Below are 20,631 nucleotides of genomic sequence, written 5' to 3' on the forward strand. Positions count from 1 at the left end.
GTCCGGCTTACAGTGCAGGGGTTTGATGGAAATCTCCAGTTCTAAACTCCTGCAGAATTACCTCCCCACCCACATAACTGACATTTTCTTTCTCCCAACCTGACAGCAGAACCCTTGATAAAGCGTCTACCAAGCAGACCTGTCAAAACAGTCTTTGCCACAGGACCCGACGCAGGACCTGCCAAGATTCCATAGCCCCACCAGCCACGTAGCAAGGCCTGAGGCACGTGTTTGGGGGAGCCTTTCTGTTGACAGTGCACTTACAGCTGTTAGCTGGGTAGGGAGCTCCTCTCTTCTCCTCCACCGGCTCACTCCATCCATTCAGGGTCTGGCTGTAATGTCTACTTCTTTCTACCCTAGTGCCGTGTGACCCACTGCTGAAGATACCTCATGACCCAACTGACTTGCCGTCATTTCTCACCTGGGTGCTATTCTGCAGTTGTACTTTGGGACCTCCCACCAGTCTAGCACGTACTGTATGTTCAGAAATAGCATATGAAGTGAGAGCGATAAAATGTTTGCCTAGTACACATCAAGTCATGGGTTCAACCCCCAGCCTCTGACTTTCATGGTCGCACATAACAATTCCAGCACTTGGGAGGTGAACTTAGGAAAATCAGAAGTTCAAAGGTCATCCTTGGTATCACAGAGAGTTTAAGGCCAACCTAGGATGTACAAGACCCTGTTTCAAAACAAATTCCATGTTTAAGTGATAAGCTTTAAGACCACCAAGTATTAATTTAGGCTGTTCTGTTGATATTACACAAGTTGAGAATGGAACTTTTTTGCCCTCTCTTGCTGGCATGTGACATACCAGTGACCAGTCATCAATGCAAAGTTTTGTAGCTTCTGTAGGATTTAGGATTTCTAGACACACGTGACTTACTTATGTAAAAATTTTACAAGCAACAACATACTAAAGCACACGCACACACTTCACTCAATTAAATGCTGGGCAAAGGCCCTGAAGCATCTGCTTGGCAAATGCTGCAGCCTAGCTGGGTAACCACATGTGCTGACATCATAACACGTTACAGACCGTTTGCATGTTAGCATGAGTTGCGGGCATCTGAAGCTAAATGCATGGTTAGAGAGGAGGCAAGGCTAAGACACCCTGAGGGTGTGGCTTTTAGGACAGCACATTCTTCCTTTCTTCCTTCTATCCAGATTGGAAATCAATTTATGTTAAGAGCATCCCAAGGCCTCAGAGTGACCTCAGCACAGAACTATCAGCTGCAAGACCTTACTGGGCATGTGCAGGATACTCATAAGACAGCACAGCTGAAACGAACACTGGATAAACTCAGGGTGAGGAAGATGTGCAAGAGACAGCTGGAAATCCTGACTTCAAACACTGGTATTTATAACAACAAATTCATTGATCTGACAATGTGTGAATGTTACAAATCTGTACCTAGAGTGTTCATTTTTATCAATAAAATCCTCTTGTCTATTTTATATATTGAGATCTCACTAGGATTTTGATGAAATAAATTTTAAATTATTATTATCATTATTATTATTTGTGTGGGGTGGTGTGTGTGTGTGTGTGTGTGTGTGTGAGAGAGAGAGAGAGAGAGAGAGAGAGAGAGAGAGAGAGAAGGGGGAAGAGAGAGGGGGTGGGGGAGGGGGAGGGAGGAGGAAGAGGGAGAGGGAGAGGGAAGGAGGAGTCTTTCAGGTGTCAGCCTCCACATCAGGTTTACAAGGCAAATGTTTTTATCTACTGAGCTATCTCACTGACCCTGATTAAATAGTTTTTAAAAGACCATCAGTTGATTAGACCAGGCTGGCCCTGAACTAGTCTTACAGTCAGTTTCTGATCCTCTTGCCACTGTTCCCTGAGTGCTGGGATTATCACCACTGCAATGAAACCCAGCTGGCCCACCATGCTGAGCGTCCAAGCGCGCCACACACACACACACATGCGTTCTCTCTCTCTCTCTCTCTCTCTCTCTCTCTCTCTCTCTCTCTCTCTCTCTCTACCAATGGAGCAGTTGAGCTACAGCCCAGTTCCCCCTCAGCTTCCTGTCATAAGTTTGAAAGCAGTTCCAATGACATGGGTTACATTTCCAAAGGCTGGAGCCTTTATTCTGAGTCCACAGACACTGCTAGTCCGTGTCCATAGTTTACTGTCTCTGAGAACTGATTCTCTCAAGTACAAAAGGAAACGCAGTGCTCGCTCAGCTCACTATGCACTCAGCATAAGAATCGGGAGCTTTAATGAAAACGGAAAGACATGGAAGTTCCGAGCAGAAGGTACCAGGATATTAATGATGCCATAGGTTACGTCAAACTCTACGGAGTCATAACCAAGGTTACAAGGGGACCACAATACTTTCCAAGTTCCTTAGGGAATTCTATCACATGAGATATGTAACACAGGAAGGGCATAGAGTATGTAATTCTGTTACATAAGACATGGAATATACATATAATATGTGAATAGGAAGGACATTCTGAACTGCAGACAACTGCACGCCTGGACTACTGTAACAAACACTAGTGATACACACAGCCGAAAGACCAATTACTTCAAGGAACCATATAGTAAAACATGAATATCAAAGTCCGTTTTGAGCCAAGGATATGCTAGTTTGCTATGGTATATACTGAGCCCAGAGTCTGGCCACGCTAGGCAAATGCACACCACAGAGCCGCACCCCAGGACTGTTCTTGTTTTTAAGAGGTTTCTGCTCACCTGAGACAGCTTGTAAGATGGGAAACCATGGTGCTGCAGGTCCAGGATAAGGCAAGGGTTCCTCGAAGGTGTCCCCAGTTTTCTACAGGTTCAAGTGGTGTTCAACTCCTATAGGAATGAATGTGATTAATTTTTAGTATCACTTGTTTAGAAAAATTCTAGAGCCCAATCAGATGAAGAAACGGATTAAACAAATGCAAGAGGGCTGAAGTATGGCTCAGCGGGTAAAGCCACTGGCCACCAAACATGCCAGTCTGACTTTGATACCCAGGTCCCATAGGGTGGAATGAGAAAACGAACTCCCACAAGTTGTCTTCTGATGTCACAACATAACATATGCCTTGGCAAACACATGCATGCATGTACACACACACACACACACACACACACACACACACACACACACACACAAATAGAAGCAATTAAAAGAAATGACACTTCCCAGTTATGGTGACCAGGACTTCCAAGCTGGAAGGTGACACTGAATAGACATCCAGGAGGGGACAGCCATCTAGGACATTCCGGAGGGGACAGCCATCTAGGACATCTAGGAGGGGACAGCCATCTAGAACATTCCGGAGGGGACAGCCATCTAGGACATCCAGGAGGGGACAGCCATCTAGAACATTCCAGAGGGGACAGCCATCTAGGACATCTAGGAGGGGACAGCCATCTAGGACATCCAGGAGGGGACAGCCATCTAGGACATCTAGGAGGGGACAGCCATCTAGGACATCTAGGAGGGGACAGCCATCTAGGTCATCTAGGAGGGGACAGCCATCTAGGACATCCAGGAGGGGACAGCCATCTAGGACATCCAGGAGGGGACAGCCATCTAGGACATTCCGGAGGGGACAGCCATCTAGGACATTCCGGAGGGGACAGCCATCTAGAACTCTTAGTACAGTCCCTGGCTGTGACAGCTAATCTTCATTGGCAAGTTCAGGGTATTTGGAATTTCCTAGAAGACACACCTCTGACTGTGTCTGTGGGATCACTTCCAGAGAGGTTTAACTGAGGAAGGAAGAGCCATGCAAGGATCTCAGACTGAGGGCGAAAGGAGACTGAGAGAGCCAGATGCCCATCAGTACTCATCTGTACCTGGATCCTGGTTATGGTGAGCACCATTGTGGGGATGTGAGGAGGCCCCACAGACAGTGTTTGAATGCTTGGACCAGCAGGTGTGCCACTATTGAGGAGGTGTGGCCTTGTTGGAGTAGGTGTGGCACTGTTGGAGGAAGTGTGTCACTTGGGGGGGGGGGAGTATGCTCAACCTAGGCCTAGTATCTTTTTCCCTTCCACTGCCTGCAGATCAAGATGTAGAACCCTCAGCTCCTTCTCCAGCGCCATGTCTGCCTATAATCTCCCTGCTATGATGATAATGGATGAAACCTCCAAAACTGTTAACTAGCTCCAATGAAATGTCATCCTTTATAAGAGTTGGTATGACCACAGTGTCTCCTCACAGCGATAGAAACCCCAACTAAGACACCATGTGGTCAAGAACCCCCTGCTCTCACGATCATGCCCTCCCTATCGTGGAAAAACCACATCCATTCAAACTATGACAACAGACTTCTCTTCCCTTAAGTTGCCTCCATACTTGGTCACAACTGCACTGCAAGTCCAGTGGCTTCTGACTGGATACCTGATCAGAGAAAGGCGTTCAGCATGTCTGAAGGTTGTTTCCCCACCTGTATAGTACGGTAAAAGCACGGCCTAACAATTCAAAGCGTGGCATCACTGACACAGGCTGTGACACAGATGAGCCTTGTCACATTAGACATTAGAAGAACACTCTAAATGGAGAACCTCGACCCAAGGGAACACGCATTGCATGGCTCCATTTGTAAGTCGTTTTCAGAATAGAAAACACACAGACGGAGGGTAGATGAGGAGCTGCCTGCGCCGAGGGAGGAGAGGAGGGAGGAGCTAGTGAGAAGGTATACCATTTGTCCCTGGCACCCCAAACTACTGTAGTAATTACCAACACTGTGAATAGGCTAAAAAACATTAAATTGCTAGTGAAACATGTTATATGTCAACAAAACTGCTTAAAAATACTGCCTAGGGCTGAGAATATAGCCCAGAGCTAGAGTTCTTGTTTACCATGCACAGGGTCCTGGATTCAACTCCCAGCACAGAAATGAACCAACAAACAAAAACTGCCTGAAACCCTGCAGGTGAGGCTGCAGATGTGGTCTACCCAGTAGAACAAGTAGCTAACAGGCACAAAGCCCTAGGCTCCACCCCATCACATGTAAAGCAGGGCTGGCACACATATAATCTTAGCACTTGGGAGGTAGAGACAAGGGGCAGGGTTCTCAATTGTCCTCAGCTACTCGGTGAGCTTGAAATGATCTTGATGTACACAGACAGAAGCAAGGCTGTCGCAGGAGGACATGGGAATTAAATGAGGAGACATATGGCGTATGCCTGGCCAGTAGTTGGTACAGAGAGTCACTGACGAAAGGGTGGCTCTGGTGATGCTCAGGCAAGAAGCTAAGGGACACCTAGAGTATGTCATCACCATAAAATGAAGTAGGTAGATCCCTTCATCTACAAACCACTTTATTCTGGGCTCCTTACCAGATAGAATTTCTAAATACTGGCAAGCAAGCCAATAGTCTGGAAGCAAAGTATAAATGGCATCAGAAAGGCCAGGTTGGGAGCCTTGGAGGGAACGGAATGGAACTCGAGGGAAGAGAGCATGACCAAGCCCTGTTCCTCCCACTGCTCCTTACAGGAAAGTCAGACACATGAAGCAAGAGTACAAGGTGCCTGGGGACCCTCTCTCACACAGAGGCGGAGTTCCCAAAGACTGTTGCACTCCACATTCTTCCCAGGACTTCAGGGGTGAGGAGATAGATCACAAAGATAAAAAAAAAAAAATGACTGCCGTGAGACATGAACATGCCATGCACAGGGGTAAAGAACCCAGATTCTAGGTTAGCACCAGCTCTTCCCGTGGTTGAGGGAAGAAAGCCTCTTAACTGTAATCACTCCTAATTACCCATCAGCAGCTCATGCAATTACTCAGGTATTAAAGGCTCTTCCAGCCTTGAGTGTTAGCCAGAAGTTACGCTGTGATCTGTCAGGAAGAAGGCCAGCAGACCAGATCAGTTAAAAACCTCTCCAAATCCCAGCATGGCCTTCCACAGATGGGTACAGGGCAGGTACTCACCAAGGCAAGGCACTGAGTCTGGAAGGTGAAGCAAGCTTTGCCAAGCTCCTAATAACCGCTGGCTAATAACCAAGAGATATGTTTGGGTCCCCTCTACTGTGCAGGAGATGGGGAGGCACCAAGATTAACTTACAAGGGCAAGGACTGGGAACCTTCAATCAATATATAATATGTAATAGGTATGAGGGACAGAACACGCAAGAGAGAGCTGGGTGCTGTGTAAAGGATCCAGAAAGAGGACTCTAGTGGCCTAGGGCCACAAATTTACAATCTTCCTCACCATGCCCAGTTTGTGCAGTGTTAGGACTGAACGTTGAGTCTCACACATACAAGGCAAACACTGTACACAGGCTGAGGCAGCTTTACAACCAATCACTGTTGATGGCCCCATTCTGATCTCCCCCCATGTGTATTATGCTTTAAGGTATTTACCCATCAGAAGGGAGGTACCCACTTGTACGCCATTTAAAATATGGCTTCTTTCGTCTTTGCCTCACCCCTTTAAAACTTATATTTTTATGTGGTTGTATAACACATTGATGGGTAAAAATAAATAAGTAGCCAAACACACTGGAGTTGGAGGCACGATTATATTTTGACTAATGTTAAAACATTAACTTCAAATTTTAAAAAAAAAAAATGGAGGACACTTCAGTGTGTCTTGGTTGCTTTCTTAGTTTTTGATTTGAATTTTTTGAGTTTTGAGACAATCTTATTATGTGATGATTCAGGCTGACCTTGAACTTTTGACCTTCCTGCCTCAGACTTCATAGTTCTGGAATCAGTTATGCCTAGCTCTTCATTAGATTTGATTGGTCATCTCTACATCTGGTTTGGGAGCTTCCTGTGGGAGAACTGCCCGCTTTGTCATTTTTTTTCGGGTCGCACTGGCTTCCATGAGGTGTCTTCTAGCCAACCAGCTCTGCCTGTGTAACTGTTGTGTCCCCACCTCCCATATGGACATCATGAAGTTAATTTTGTGGGTCATGACCAGCCTTTATTAACAGAAAAATGAGTTTTAGAGAAATGCCAGCATCTATCGCATATAGGGAGGGCACGCCTCACTGCAGCTTACAGACAGGGAGTTCAAAGTCCCCTCTAGGAAAGGGCAGACCCAGTAGAAGATTAGAACTATGGCTCTGTGGAATAAAACATGAAGAGCCCAGTAAAACCTGTTATCTAAGACCCTGTAAAGCAGCGTGGGGCTGGTTTTGATGAGTTGGACAAGAAAGAGCCATTGTTAGCTCTGGGGGAGGAGAGCCTGGTAAAAGGAGGTTCCCCAAAGATACTTCTGGCAACAGTGTGTGAGCCACTGAGTAAACAAGGGCTCCTTGGGGCTGAGGCTCCTTCTGAGGTCTGCTCATGATTTACAACTTTGACATTGAACATAATGTCTAACAATGCAGTTTCTGTACCAGTGGATGCTCCTGAGAGATTGGAGATCTCATCTTCTCTCAAACCCAGTAAGAAGCCAGGAAGGCTGAGCAAGCAGCCGATTTGGTTCAGTCACAGTCCCCACACCCTGGGAGGCTGTGGGGCTTGAGCCGGAGAGGACAAGAAGGGGATCTTGGGAGATCCAAGCCAGGGTGGACTATAGTGCCTTTGACCCCTAAGGATTCCAGTGTGCCCCGAGCTATGATACAGCCACACTGCCCCCTACTCTGAGTATTTTTCCTGCCCTTTGTCCTCATGCTATGAACAAAGCTCCTACCTGCCTCACCTGGTTCTGAAAAGGTGGGTCTGCTCAGCCCCTCAAGTCAACACCAGAAGGGCCCAAATCCAGGTCCCTGTTCTCCACCTCTCGGCCCTGCTCCCACACAAATGCCTGGAACACGTGCAATGTAAACACCCAAGCAAACAAAGGGCACTAGTCCCCTGGGACAGGAAGTGACTCACAATCAAAGAACCAGGGTCAAGGATTTTAGAAGGAGCCTGGCTATGTCCCAGCCACCCATGTCTCCAAATAGGGAAGCTGAAGAAGACGGAAAGCCATCTTGCCTGAAATGGGACACAGTGTGCAATCTGACCCACAAACAAACTGGGAAAGCAACATGGAGATGAAGGATGAGGACGAGGGGAAAGGGCTCATGATGGATGAAGGCTTCCAGAGTCGTCAAGGAACTTAATGTGTTTGGAATGGATAAAGCTTGCCCAGTAGAAAAGAATGGAAGAATGGCAGAGAGCCGAGGACTGAGGGTCCAGCTGTGCTTGTGCCAAGCCAGAAAGTAAAGACCAAGGTCTAGAGCCATTGGGAAGGGATGATACTATCCAGTGCGGTGACATGGGCGTCTCCATACCCCAACCGAGAAAGTACTAAGGGTGAGAGGAAGCTTTGCCTGGAGAAGGGAGAAAGCTGCTAGAAACAATGGCCAATAGCAAGAGGCAGAAAAGGAGGCTTTATTTCTTCAAGGGAGCCTCTGTGTAAAGTGGATAGGCTATCCTGAGCAGGCAGAGGAAGGGATAGCCTTCTAGGCGGTCCAGCCGGCAGCCTGCCGGCTACACGCAACCAAGCAGAGTTAAAAATGCAGCCTTAACACTCAACTATACATTTCTTTAAGACATTTATAAGAATTTATTATGTATTTATTTATTTATTTATTGTAGCTAGATTGCATAGTTCTCAACAGTGAACTTTGTGGACGACAACGTCGCATTGCAATGTCCAAAGGCTGGGCATGCCAGCGACAGTTAGCATCAAGTGTTAATTAATAAGAGAATGTGCAAACACACCAGCTGAGCGGGAGGGATGTGGCCTCTGTCCTCAAGAGAAGAAACTCTTGTCTTTGAACAGGTTATCAGGCACCATCTGCCTATGCTTGCTCCTCGTGAGATAGGAAGGTCTCTAAAGGCGATAGGTAGATAACGGTCTCCAAAGGCCAGAAAGTTTAATTACCTTCATAAACGCCCCGCACCCAGGCACACAGCCTGGGAGAGGGCAGGGTGCAATAAAAACCTGGCTGATCGGATGAGTGGCTTAATGATAAGCATGGTGTTCTTCTCTTGGTGGGGTGTGCAAAAATGTAGAGACCGCAGGTCTGTATCAAATGTCTTTCTTAACTGCTAGCCACCTTGTTTATATCCCTTTTTCCAAGCTTTGTGTGTGGGGGTGGGGGTGGTGGTGGTGGTGGTGGTGGTCGTCTTCTTCTTCTTCTTCTCCTTCTTCTCCTTCTTCCTCTTCCTCCTCTTCTTCTTCTTCCTCCTCTTCTTCCTCCTCCTCTTCTTCCTCTTCCTCTTCCTTCTCCTCCTCCTCCTTCTCCTCCTTCTCCCCCCTCCTCCTCCTTCTGCCACATCTCTATGCATGGGCATTAAAGGCCCAAGGTTGATAGGCAGAACCATCCTTGATCAACGTCCTTTTTCACTGGGGCAGGCTCTCTCAATCAAACTCAGAGCTTTCTAATATGACTGGTCTTGTTAGCCAGCTCACTCCGGAGAGCCCAGCTCTGCCTCCAAAGGCTAGAATTATGAGCAGGTGCCACACCCCCTGTCGTTTCACATGGGTTTCTGTGGAGCCAAGCTCCCATCTTCTGACGTGTGTGTCTAGTGTTTAACAGCCAAGCCATCTGCCCAGCTCCTCACCTCATTTTCTGAGACAAGGCCTGCCACTGAGCTCCGAAGCTGACCTATTTGGTGACACGGGCTAGCCAATGAGCTCCAGGAATCCACCTGTCTCCCTCTCTCCAGTGCTGGGATTACACATCCCTTGCCTGTCATTTTATCTGCATGCTAGGGAACTGAAGTCAGGTCTTTACTCTTGCCATCTCCCCAGCAGAACTTTACATACCAGAAAGCAGGACTTTCATTTCTCTGGAGATGCTACCTACCATGGCTGTTCAGCAAATGTCCACAGAGAGGCCTGGGAGCAGGCAGATAGACTAACAGGTACAGACATATGCTGCCTCTGTGGAGGGTCTGACCTCTCAAACCTTCTCCAGGCAGTCGTGAATCCACACAGCCCTTTCAGGAAATCCAGCTCCAGTCCACAGGGTGTACACCGAAGCTGACCTTGGGGCTTCCCCCAACCTCATCACATTCCCAGCTTCTCCTCCCATGGATGGAGGACAGCCAGAGGAATGTTCCCCTGACCAATCTGTCCTTGGCTGATGATCTTTCCTCCCACTACGTCACGTCATAGGGCCCACCCCTTTTTTCCTCTTGTCACTCGGCCATAAAACTCATTTCTTCCCATGGAACCCCCATACTGCAGACTGACGAGCTCACCCTGAGCAACGAGGAAACACACAGAATGGGAGTTAGGAAAAAATGTGAAGATCTAGTCAACCTCCCTGGCTACTTGCAAGCAAACACATTACCACCAGCTTTGTCCTACGTTAAGGGAAAACACCCCTGCCGCTCCTTCCTCACCTGGAGAAAGTTGGTTACGGCACAGACAGCATCATCGTCACGGTCATTAATGCTGCCGTGGATTTATGCTTGTTTTCAATCCTGAAAGGCAAAAGCGTCTCCCAGGTAACTAGGGAAAACATTCGAGTGTCGAAATTTTCAGGCGGGTGGGCGGGATGTCTCAAGTACACGAGCCTTGTGTGCCGGACTCTGGTGCATTGCTCTTCCCAACTTCAGACGTTTCAGATCGAAGGGGAGGGATTTTCTCCTCTGGCTCCAGCATCCGACTGACCACAGAAGTCCATCAGCTCAGGGACACTGTTTTAGTCTAAGTCTCATATAAGGAACTCCGATTCAGCTACTGTCACCGTGTGTCACTAAGACTTGCTCCTCTTTTCTGAGTTGATGCTCAGCTCATGCACAGCAGGTAGCCATTTGGGGGACATCCAAGTCTAGCACTCTACCTCACCAGGAGGGTCTTCTCTTCCAGGCAGGCTGCCTAGCTGGGGACTGGAACTACGGCGGTGGTCTTCCGTAGCAACCACTACGTGTTTCTAAGTGTTTTGGACATGAGGACTCCTAAAGCCCTGGACACCCAGGGAACAGTCCTGGTGGGTCACAGATCCAGCCATCCCCCCAACTCAGTTGCAACTTCTTCCAGAATCCTCTTCCACGAACAGACCACACTCCCGGGATTATGGTCATCAAGGAAAAAGAGCAGACTACTGCAGCCTGGCTCTGTGTGGGACCTGCAGCTTTTCTAATGGGCTGCCCTGGGCCTTCCCCAGCAAGCCTACCACTCTTAACACCTACGTGTGCTTCTAGACAATCTGGTCAGAGCAAGGTGGCCATGGGACAAGGAGAGTGTCGGCTCAAACCACCTTTCCCTTCTTCTGACTTAGGGTCTTAGCTTGCCTTTTCTCCATTAGGATCTATGTCCCATCACCTACAATGGTCCTCCATCATTCTGCAGAGCGTTTATATCTGTACACATGCACATTAATACCCATAATCACTCATATTCATTCATTCATTCATTCTCTCTCTCTCTCTCTCTCTCTCTCTCTCTCTCTCTCTCTCACACACACACACACACACACACACACACACACACACACCCAGGGAAGGAGGGTTCACTATGTGTTAACATTACCAGAACAAGTTCCTAGAGAGCAAGCGACATGCTCACTTACAAATGGATCTGGTGAAACTTCAGAGCTGAGTTACAGATAACACGCTTTTTCTATTAGGAAAAAAAAAACCCCTATGTATATAAAACTGATTAAAAACCTATAGAGAAATGTAAATAGAAAAGTGCTAACTATTTACCGTCTCACAATCTAATGTGAAATGGCTCTGAGGCCTCCCGGCACCCAGCATCAACTGTGCGTTCCCCGAAGACCAGACGGCCGCCTTCTCCGCCGCCTGACACGCAGGCTCCAGCTGGGCCACAGCCAGGGGAGGTGTAAGCTGTGCTCTGCCCAGCTCATTCCCTGCCAGCTCTGGCCTTGAGTCTAGGATCTTTCCCCAGTTCCCTGCACGATTGCTCTTGTGCGTGCGCCATAAATCAGCTGGGTCCACTTCCTGCCCTCAGTGCTTCTGAGTGTCAGGGGAACGAGTTTGCCTTGTCCTGCTCTGCTCCTGAGGCCTACGCCGACAGGTTCGTGTTACGGCATTTTTTTTTTCTTTTCTTTTCTTTTTTTAAGCAACAAAAATCTGGTCAATGATTTGTAGCAACCACAGCTGCAACCTGTGTGCTGGAAGCTCTGACTGGCCCTTCAGAGAGAAGCAGAAATCAAACATATTAGACTTATGTCCTTGTCAGAATCCATGGCAGGCCAGCATTAGGTCAAGCTGAAATCAGGTGTGGGGACTAAAAGATTAAGTCAATACCAAAGAGAGGTCCAGCACATAAACTAAGGCGGCTTCGAAGGAAACTGAGCTCAAGAAAAACAATAAAGGGAAATGGAGCTTAGGAAGAAGAAAGCTGTTAACAGACCCTTTGCTTGAACCCCATCAGCACTGCTGCGACTCCATTCACATCTGCCTCCCTGTACTGGCTCACTCTAGCAGACGCTGGAAAACCTGCTAGGAATAGCACAAGCGTCACAAACTCTGACCAGTGTTCTCTCGTCCTGACCTCTGCAACTGGGTGTCACCCTGAGCTCCCAGGAGCCACACATCCCACAACCTATCCACCCATCAGCGTCTAGTTTCCTCCTGTTGATGGCTACTTCCGCACAGTGAGAAGCGGGTCATCGGCTGCACATTTAGCCCTGTCCAGAGAATGGAGCTCGGTGTTCACCCAGGCTTCTGTGACCCCCACTCCCTGTGTGTTGGGCTCAATCTTTTGCCAACTCAGTCTTTCCTCTGCATTCTCTCTCCTATAACCCCTCCTCCATGCTGTTTCCACTCAGTCCCATCCAATCCGCCAGCCATTCCACTGCAGCCAGTGTTTCTCCAGCTTCCCCACGCACCTTTCTCAAAGACCAAGTAGGGAGCTCAAGTGATGACTCAGTGGGTAAAGCAGTTGCTACGCAAGTATGCAGATGAAAATAGGACCCCCAGAAACCCCCATAAACAGAGGCCAGGTGCATCCCTGTAAACCCAGCATTTGGGAGGGGGAGACAGGGAATCCCCAGAGGAAGCTGACTATCTAGACTAGCTGAATCTGTGTGTCCCAGGTATGCTGAGAAACCCAGCTCAACAAGTAAAGTGGGATAAGAGAGGAAGGCATTCAGCACTAACCACTGACCTCCACATGCACCACACACACACACACACACACACACACACACACACACACACACACACACACACACCACACACACAGACATACCACATGCACACAATTAAAATCAAGCACATGTGAACAGGCACACACACACACACACACACACACACACATACACACACACACACACACACACACACACACATACACATACACAAAATCACAGATGAACAGGCACACCTGTCACTGTGGTCAAAGTATCTCTCTCCAACCACACCACTTCTTCCCCACCCCTCCAGCTCTTCTTCCTTTATTCCTCTTCAAAATCATTTTCAGAAGTTTGACCGTGACCTTGTAATCTCAGCACTTAGGAAGCTGCAGCAAGACAACAGCAAGCCAAGGGCTAGCGTTGGCTACCCAGCAAGATATTGTCCCCCAAATTAAAAATTGACTGTTATAGGTCTTGGCACTAGACTTCTTTGGGTTGAGGTTGTATCTTATGCTACATCTGAAAACTGTTTTGGGAATGATTCCATCCGGAAGCTTCCGGCCCTGTCTACTCTCCTCTCCAGGGACTGCACAAGCACAGATATCGGATCTTTTGTTATAGTCCTACAGACACCTGGCTTTTCGCCCAGGTCTGCTGCTATCTGTGGCTCAGGTTGGGTAACTCACTACATCTTCTATTTGTTTCACTCCTCCTGCCTCTACTCTCCTGTGTAGGCCACCAAGTGAGACTTGATTTCAGTTATTATGTGTTTCCCTTCTAAACATTCCATGCAGGATGAAAACCTTAACCATGAGACTGGAAACTATTTTTAAAAAGTCTGCGAGGTACTGCATAGCATTGGTACTGAGTGATGACTTTTAAAAATCCGATCCCCCAAAGCACAGGCAAACAAAACAAAAACACGAATAAGGTTACAGCAAACACAAAAGCATTTGCAAGCGAAGGAAAAAGGAGCGGTGTGAAAAGAGAACCTGCAAGCTAGGAGAGAATGTTTACAAACTGAATCTCGGATGGGATTAATATCAGAAATAGCAACAAGGAACGGTGAAAAAGTGGACGAGAGACCTCTGTGCTCACGAGGACAGGTAAAGACGCTGAACACCCACAATCACTGGGGAACGGAACTTCAGAGCGGGGACGAGTTTCCATCCGACATGTCAGGATAGCTATTATCCAACACTCAAGTTGACAGTTGCTGCTGAGAGTCACAGGGGTGCGACCTCCAAATGACACCGGTCGGAGCAAGAGTTAGAGCAGCGATCATGGAATGCTACCATATGGAAGTTTCTCAAAAAACTACAAAGAAAGCCAGGTGCAGCAATTCCTCTCTTTGTATTGATTCCTAAGTATTTAATCTGTTTAGTGAAGAGATGCACGAACTCTCAGGTTCCTTGCCGCCTCCTTCCCAATAACCATGGTATAGAAGTGAACGCCAACGCCCTCAACCAATAAATGGATAGAGAAACGCTAAGTGGAATACTACTCAACCTCTAAAAAGGAAGGGAGCCTTGTCATTTGGGCAACATGGACAGAACCTGAGACTATTATGCTGAGTGAAATAAGCCAGACACAAGAAGGCACACCCATGTTTTCACCTACATGTGGATTCTAAAACCATGGTATAGAAGTGAACGCCAACGCCCTCAACCAATAGATGGATAGAGAAACGCTAAGTGGAATACTACTCAACCTCTAAAAAGGAAGGGAGCCTTGTCATTTGGGCAACATGGACAGAACCTGAGACTATTATGCTGAGTGAAATGTAGGTGAAAACATGTGGATTCTAAAACCATTCGACTCAGGAAAGCAGAGCGCAGATGGTGGCTAAAAATAGCAGCGTGGAAGCAAAAGGAAAAGGCAATGGAAGGGTTACAGCGAGTGTCCATGTTTAATCTATTGCATAGTTTAGTGAGCAGCTAATGACAGAAGAGTGGACAGTTCGTACTCGCTGAGTGCATTTCAGATGTCTTCTCTATGAGAAGTGACAAGCATCTACAACAAATAAAGGAGAACTAGCTCCATTTAAACACTCCACTTTGTACCCAAGAATTAGACATTATTATAATTTGTCAATTTATAATGATTTAATACTTAGAAATAAAAGTCCCAGGGTTTAGTGGTAGAAAACAAGACCCTAGATTCAATCCCGGCTTTACACAGAAAGAAGATGAATATATACATAATTGACAGCTAGAAAGGTAGATAATAGATGATAGACAGGCAGCAGATGATAGATGGAAGGTAGATAGATATGTAGATGATAGATAGATAGATGATAGATAGATAGATAGATAGACAGAAAGATGATTATTTATGAATGAATAAAATAGATAATAGATAATAGATGATAGATAGATATTTGATAGGCAGATAGATTGACAGATAATTGATAGTCTTTTTCTTCTTTTTCTTTACTATGACTTTTTTTATTTCAAGCATATAGATAATTATTGATTGGGGCACTTTCAGGATGGCGGCTTCTGAACCTTCACTCGGTATCTCTAACATCTTTGTCAGCTTAGTGTTGGCCTCGACCTATTGTCCTTTTTCATTCAGCAGAAGACCTTCCTGCTTCTCGTGACCTATTCTGTGCTAACCCTGCACATCGTAGGCATTGTGTTATGAACAAAGATCTTATTGAAAGCCTCCATTTAACTGTCTTCTTTTGACATGCTAAAGTCCAGGAGGGGCTTTTCCCTCATCACGCTCTGCCTGAGACAAAATCCGAAGTCCCCCTTTGGTCTCTGCTGAGGAAGCGGAAGTCACCAGTACATCTGGGCAGGATGGTGGTGGTTCCGTTCTCCATCAGATCCCCATGCACATTCCTCTACTGGGGCGGAAGGAATGAAATAAAGCAGGTGTACAGTTCTTCATGTGGCCCCCACCAAGGCCACAAGCGGTAGGGGCGAGGTTGGGGGCAGACCAGAGGGGATCCGTGTCTTTGCTTCCGTGGGTGGTGGTAAGGGTCCTTAGGAACCGCCACTCTCCAGGAAGAGAAGAAATGTCACATCGATGCTGGGTAAGGGTGAAGGCTGAATATCGCCGCTTGTCTCAGTTGAGAAATGATCTAGTTAATCACTGCTCATTCAGGAGTGAAGAATTAGTGATACAACAACAGGCAATGACTCTGGCAGCCAGAGGGCAAGCCGATGCCGACAGAGAACTCAAAATTCAGGCCCACGACTCCAAGACCACTTGTCTATACACCAAAGAGCTCTCCGCCCAAGAACACCAGCCCCCTGGCCCAACAAAACAATGAGAAAAACCCTCACTGGCAAAGGACAACAGCTGCCTCCCTTCACATCCTACCACCCCCAGGCCAGAGAGCACACATGGCTGTGCGCCATCACCCCCTAAACAACACAAACACGCGCTTGCTCAAGTCGGGTTTCCATCCAACACATACAGTGAAGGCAGACTCTGGAGCCAAGAACCACAGCCTTGCAGTCACCTTCAGGGCTGGTGGTCTCCCATCTGGAGAGGATCCCACTTTTCTGCCCATAGGAATCTCTGAAACCAAGATACACCCAGGAGCTGTGGAGATGGGAGCAGCCAGCAGGCCAGGCAGCCCCTCCTGGCTGGAGAGCAGAGTCTGCACCCAGCTGGAGCCTTGGTCCCTGTAGCTGGGGCCTCTCCTCTGGCCCCAACCAAGCAGTCTGCACAGAGCTATGTTTTGTCCAATAAGGGAAAGCTGGTGACCCGGGCGGAGAACTCAGCTTTCCAACAGTCTCTGTTTTTGTTTCCATTTAAAAAGGTTAGTGACTTTATTGCATGTGGAAAGAACCAGAGAAACAAGCTCAAAGAAGCTCAGCATGTTTTTGGAGCTGACCAAAAACACAGGACTTTTGAGTCTAATGGGGAGAAGAGGGAACAAGTTTATCCTGTATTCACCATGTGCCAAATGCAAGCCGGGAAGTGCCTTCGGTGCCCTTCCCTGGTAGATTCAGCCAGAACCAAGTCAAATCCCATACCATAGGCCATCAGGATGTGAGGAGTCAGAACTGCTGGACTCTGGGATCAAATACAACCAGAAACCAATGTGAAAAGCACCCTTTCAATCAGGAACTAAAACAGGATACAGTGTATTCATCCATCAATATTCTCCTGATCATCAGCACCCCCACCAACAACAGTATCCATGAATGCTCAAGTCCCTCGTATAAAATGTCATGGTACTTGTATATAACCATGCATATCCTCCCATAGGCCTTAAATCACTCTTGGGTGTACTGATACCACCTCACACACTGCGAATGCTGTCTATGCAAGAGGCTAGCTTATATAGATGGCATGGTACTGCACATAAGCTATGCTCATCCTCTTGTCTAGACATTATAAACCATCCCTGGGATGCTTATACTGCCTCGTGTACTGTACATGTTCCGTAAATGGACAGCGTACCATAGACCTCTAGTAAAGACAAGAATGAAGGCCTGACCATATTCAATACTGATACAAATTTTTAAAACTATTTTCAATCTAAGCCGGGCAGTGGTAGAGCAAGCCTTCAATTCCAGCACCTGGGAGGCAGAAGCAGGCTGATGTCTTAGTTTGGAGCCAGCCTGATCTACAGAGTGAGTTCCAGGACATCCAGAGCTACACAGAAAAACCATCTTGAAAAACAAGCAAACACATATTTTTAAATATATATATACATATATGTGTGTGTGTATGTGTATATGTGTGTGTGTGTATATATATATTCAATCTGCAGTTGACTGAGTCTTGAAAGGGTATAGTATATTACTAAAGTCATTGATGCTAAGAATTTTGAAGTCTATAATTTTTTGTTCACTACAAGATCTACTCAAAGTATAGCAAGCTGAATTATGGCCTTTGCGTTAGATTGGTCCAACCCAAGCTCACAAATAACCGGTTTTTTTTTGTTTGTTTGTTTGTTTGTTTTTGTTTTTGTTTTGGCTAAAACTTATGGCTTGAACTAGACTCTTATCTTCTTGACTAGCTATGATTTCTGTGGACTCTCTAGGGCACTGCTGTGGTTTAATCGTAAGACATGTGCACATTTGTGTATGTGAACCTGGTTCCCAGTAGGTAGAGCCGTTTGGGAATGTTGTGGAACCTTTAAGAGGCGGAACCTTTCTAGGGGAAGTAGGCTCCTGTGGGTGGGCCCTGGGGGTCTTGTAGGATGGCTTTGCTTCCTGTTCTTTCTGCTTCCTGAGTGCAGTGAGACCACCCAGCTTCCTGCCCCTGCTGTCACTCCTTGTTACCTACTGCCCCGTCTTCCTGGCTGTGCTGGAATCATCCTCCTGAACTACAAGCTGGGTAAACCATTCCTCTCTGAAACTGCTCGCCAAGTATTTTGTCACAGCAACAATACAAATTACTCACACGATGTTCACAGTCATTCTTCCTGGCATTGAAAAGGCTTCAATAGTGTGGTGTGGTAAACTAGACTAGAAGTCATGGGTCAAGCCTGACTGACTGCCATTTTAGGGGCAGAGGAGGTCACATTTTCAAATGGTTGAACAACGAGAGAGAGAGAGAGAGAGAGAGAGAGAGAGAGAGAGAGAGAGAGAGAGCGCCAGAGTGAGAGAAAGACAGGGTGAGGCAGACAGACAATGTGCTGTGATGTAATATGGATGCCGGGAGCATCAGAGTATCCACACAGGGTTTTAGTGAGATTTTATTTTTATTTAAGTGTGTGTGCATGTTTATGTACACAGGTCCCCAAAGAGGTCAGAAGAAGACACCAGATCCCCTGCAACTGTAGTCACAGCAGTTGTGAACCACCAATTCGGACGCTGAGAACCAAACACCAATCCTCCCCAAGAGCAGCGAGGACTCACAACACTGAGTCACCTCTCCAGACCCTAAATAAAGTTTTATTGGATTGCACCTATGACCTTTCCTTTATGGCCTGCCTGTGGCTTCACTCACGCTCAAAAGGCCATGCTAATTAGGTGCAGCAGACATCCATGTCCTGCCAAGCTCAGATATCAACCCTCTGTCTGACCCCTTGTAAGGAACACGTTGCCGAACTCCGCCTGACACCATCTGTCAGACTGTCAAGCATATGAGCCAGGCTGAGAACTCAGCAAGATAAGGACCACTTCTGACAGAGCAAAGGAACCATAATGACACGCTGAGAGGAGGCGATGCTAAGAGAAGCCGTGGACTAGAGGCAACTGCACAGTGTGGAGGCTCTGTCATGTGCAGGCATATACTGCCTTCATTCTGGGGGCATAGGAAGTCTCGCTTATGAGACTCTGGATCCTGAAAGCTAGTCAAGAAGATAGCATTCTCATAAAGTACAGCTTCTGCTTCCTTCAACCCTCTCTTCCCCTCAGTTTCCTACTGGGTCTTGCCTCCCACCCTATGTCTTTCTAAAGTCCCACCACTGAGTCCAGTGCCTTTTACCTGGATCTGCTGGACTGTTCACTATGGTTATTATAAAGATTTCCCTACCACCTGCCTATAAGAACCACCATGCTCTTAAGCATCTTCCTATAAGACTATAATACAGAGAAAGAGAGAGAGAGAGACATATGCATATGTATGTGTATATATATATACACACATACATACACATAGACATATGTGTATGTATATGTATATACACATATATAATATATATTTATATACACTCATATATATATATATATATTTGACCTATAAACCTATAAGACAGACCAGAGATTTCCTGCTTATTGAGGAACATAGCAGCCCCTTCATGTCTACATTAATTGGAATGTACCCCTCAAAGTCTCATGTAATTTTGTTTTTATTATTTTTATGTATGTGTGGCAATGTGTACATGAACACAGATGCCAAAGGAAAGCCAAAGCTGTAGGATGCCCAAGACCTGGAGCTGCAGGCAGATGGGAGTCACCATGTGTGTACTGGGAACAAACTTGGATCACCTGAAAGAGTAGCACATGTTCTTAAACACGAGGCATTTCTCCAATCCACGTGTTAAAAGCCTTAGCACCCAGTTGGTAACACTGTTAGTGGGTAGCACCCAGTTGGTAACACTGTTAGTGTTAGCACATTTGGGATGTAGGGCCCAGTGGAAGAAGAAAGGTCACATGGGATTTAACCTTGGAAGCATATTGAAATCTGACCCCCTCAGCTCCCTCTTTGGTTTTTGGGCACCACGAGGTGAACATCTTCCTCTATCCTATGTCCCTGCCATGATGCAGTATGGTGCCACAAATAAAACACAATGTAACCAAGCAGCCATAAGACCTCCGAAGCCATGTGCCCAGACAAGCCCTCGTCCTTATGTTGATTGCCTCGGGTGCTCTGTTACAGTAACAGGAAGTTAACAATGTGATGTCTCAGCAACCCTCGGTATCTCTACTAGGTTTGCTCATGTGCAGAGATTTATTGGCCCATGGTACAAGAGAGGAAACGGATGCTGTCCAAAGACACAGAAGCAGCAGCTGGATCTGGAATCCACATGTTATCTTACAATGCATGGTGTTGTTCCCTGGTGCACAGTAGGGACTGGGAGAGGGTTAGAAGCATGAATGGATGGATACACAGCATGACCCATACGGACTCAGTAACGTGTGTGAGCATGATCTAAGAAGTTGCCAACACCTTCTTTCAAGGAACCTCTGTGAACACTGATATAATTTCCTTCTGTGTGGAATTCAGAAAGTCCCCACCCTACCATGGGTCTTCCTGGCCTGCGAATCAAA

The 20,631-nt window shown here is 46.8% G+C and overlaps 1 protein-coding gene across 1 annotated transcript in view; it reads right to left on the reverse strand.

Annotated features, from left to right (window-relative positions):
* Thsd4 (thrombospondin type 1 domain containing 4) overlaps positions 1–20,631 on the reverse strand; it is a 599,748-nt gene that overhangs the window by 571,959 nt on the left and 7,158 nt on the right. The window contains exon 2 of the mRNA XM_039082429.2: positions 2,699–2,806. Coding sequence (XP_038938357.1) covers positions 2,699–2,727 — 29 coding nt within the window. The 5' untranslated portion in view covers positions 2,728–2,806. The remainder of the gene's footprint in view (positions 1–2,698; positions 2,807–20,631) is intronic.

This window comes from Rattus norvegicus, chromosome 8, assembly GCF_036323735.1.
Source record: "Rattus norvegicus strain BN/NHsdMcwi chromosome 8, GRCr8, whole genome shotgun sequence".
In the NCBI taxonomy this organism is placed as follows: domain Eukaryota; kingdom Metazoa; phylum Chordata; class Mammalia; order Rodentia; family Muridae; genus Rattus; species Rattus norvegicus.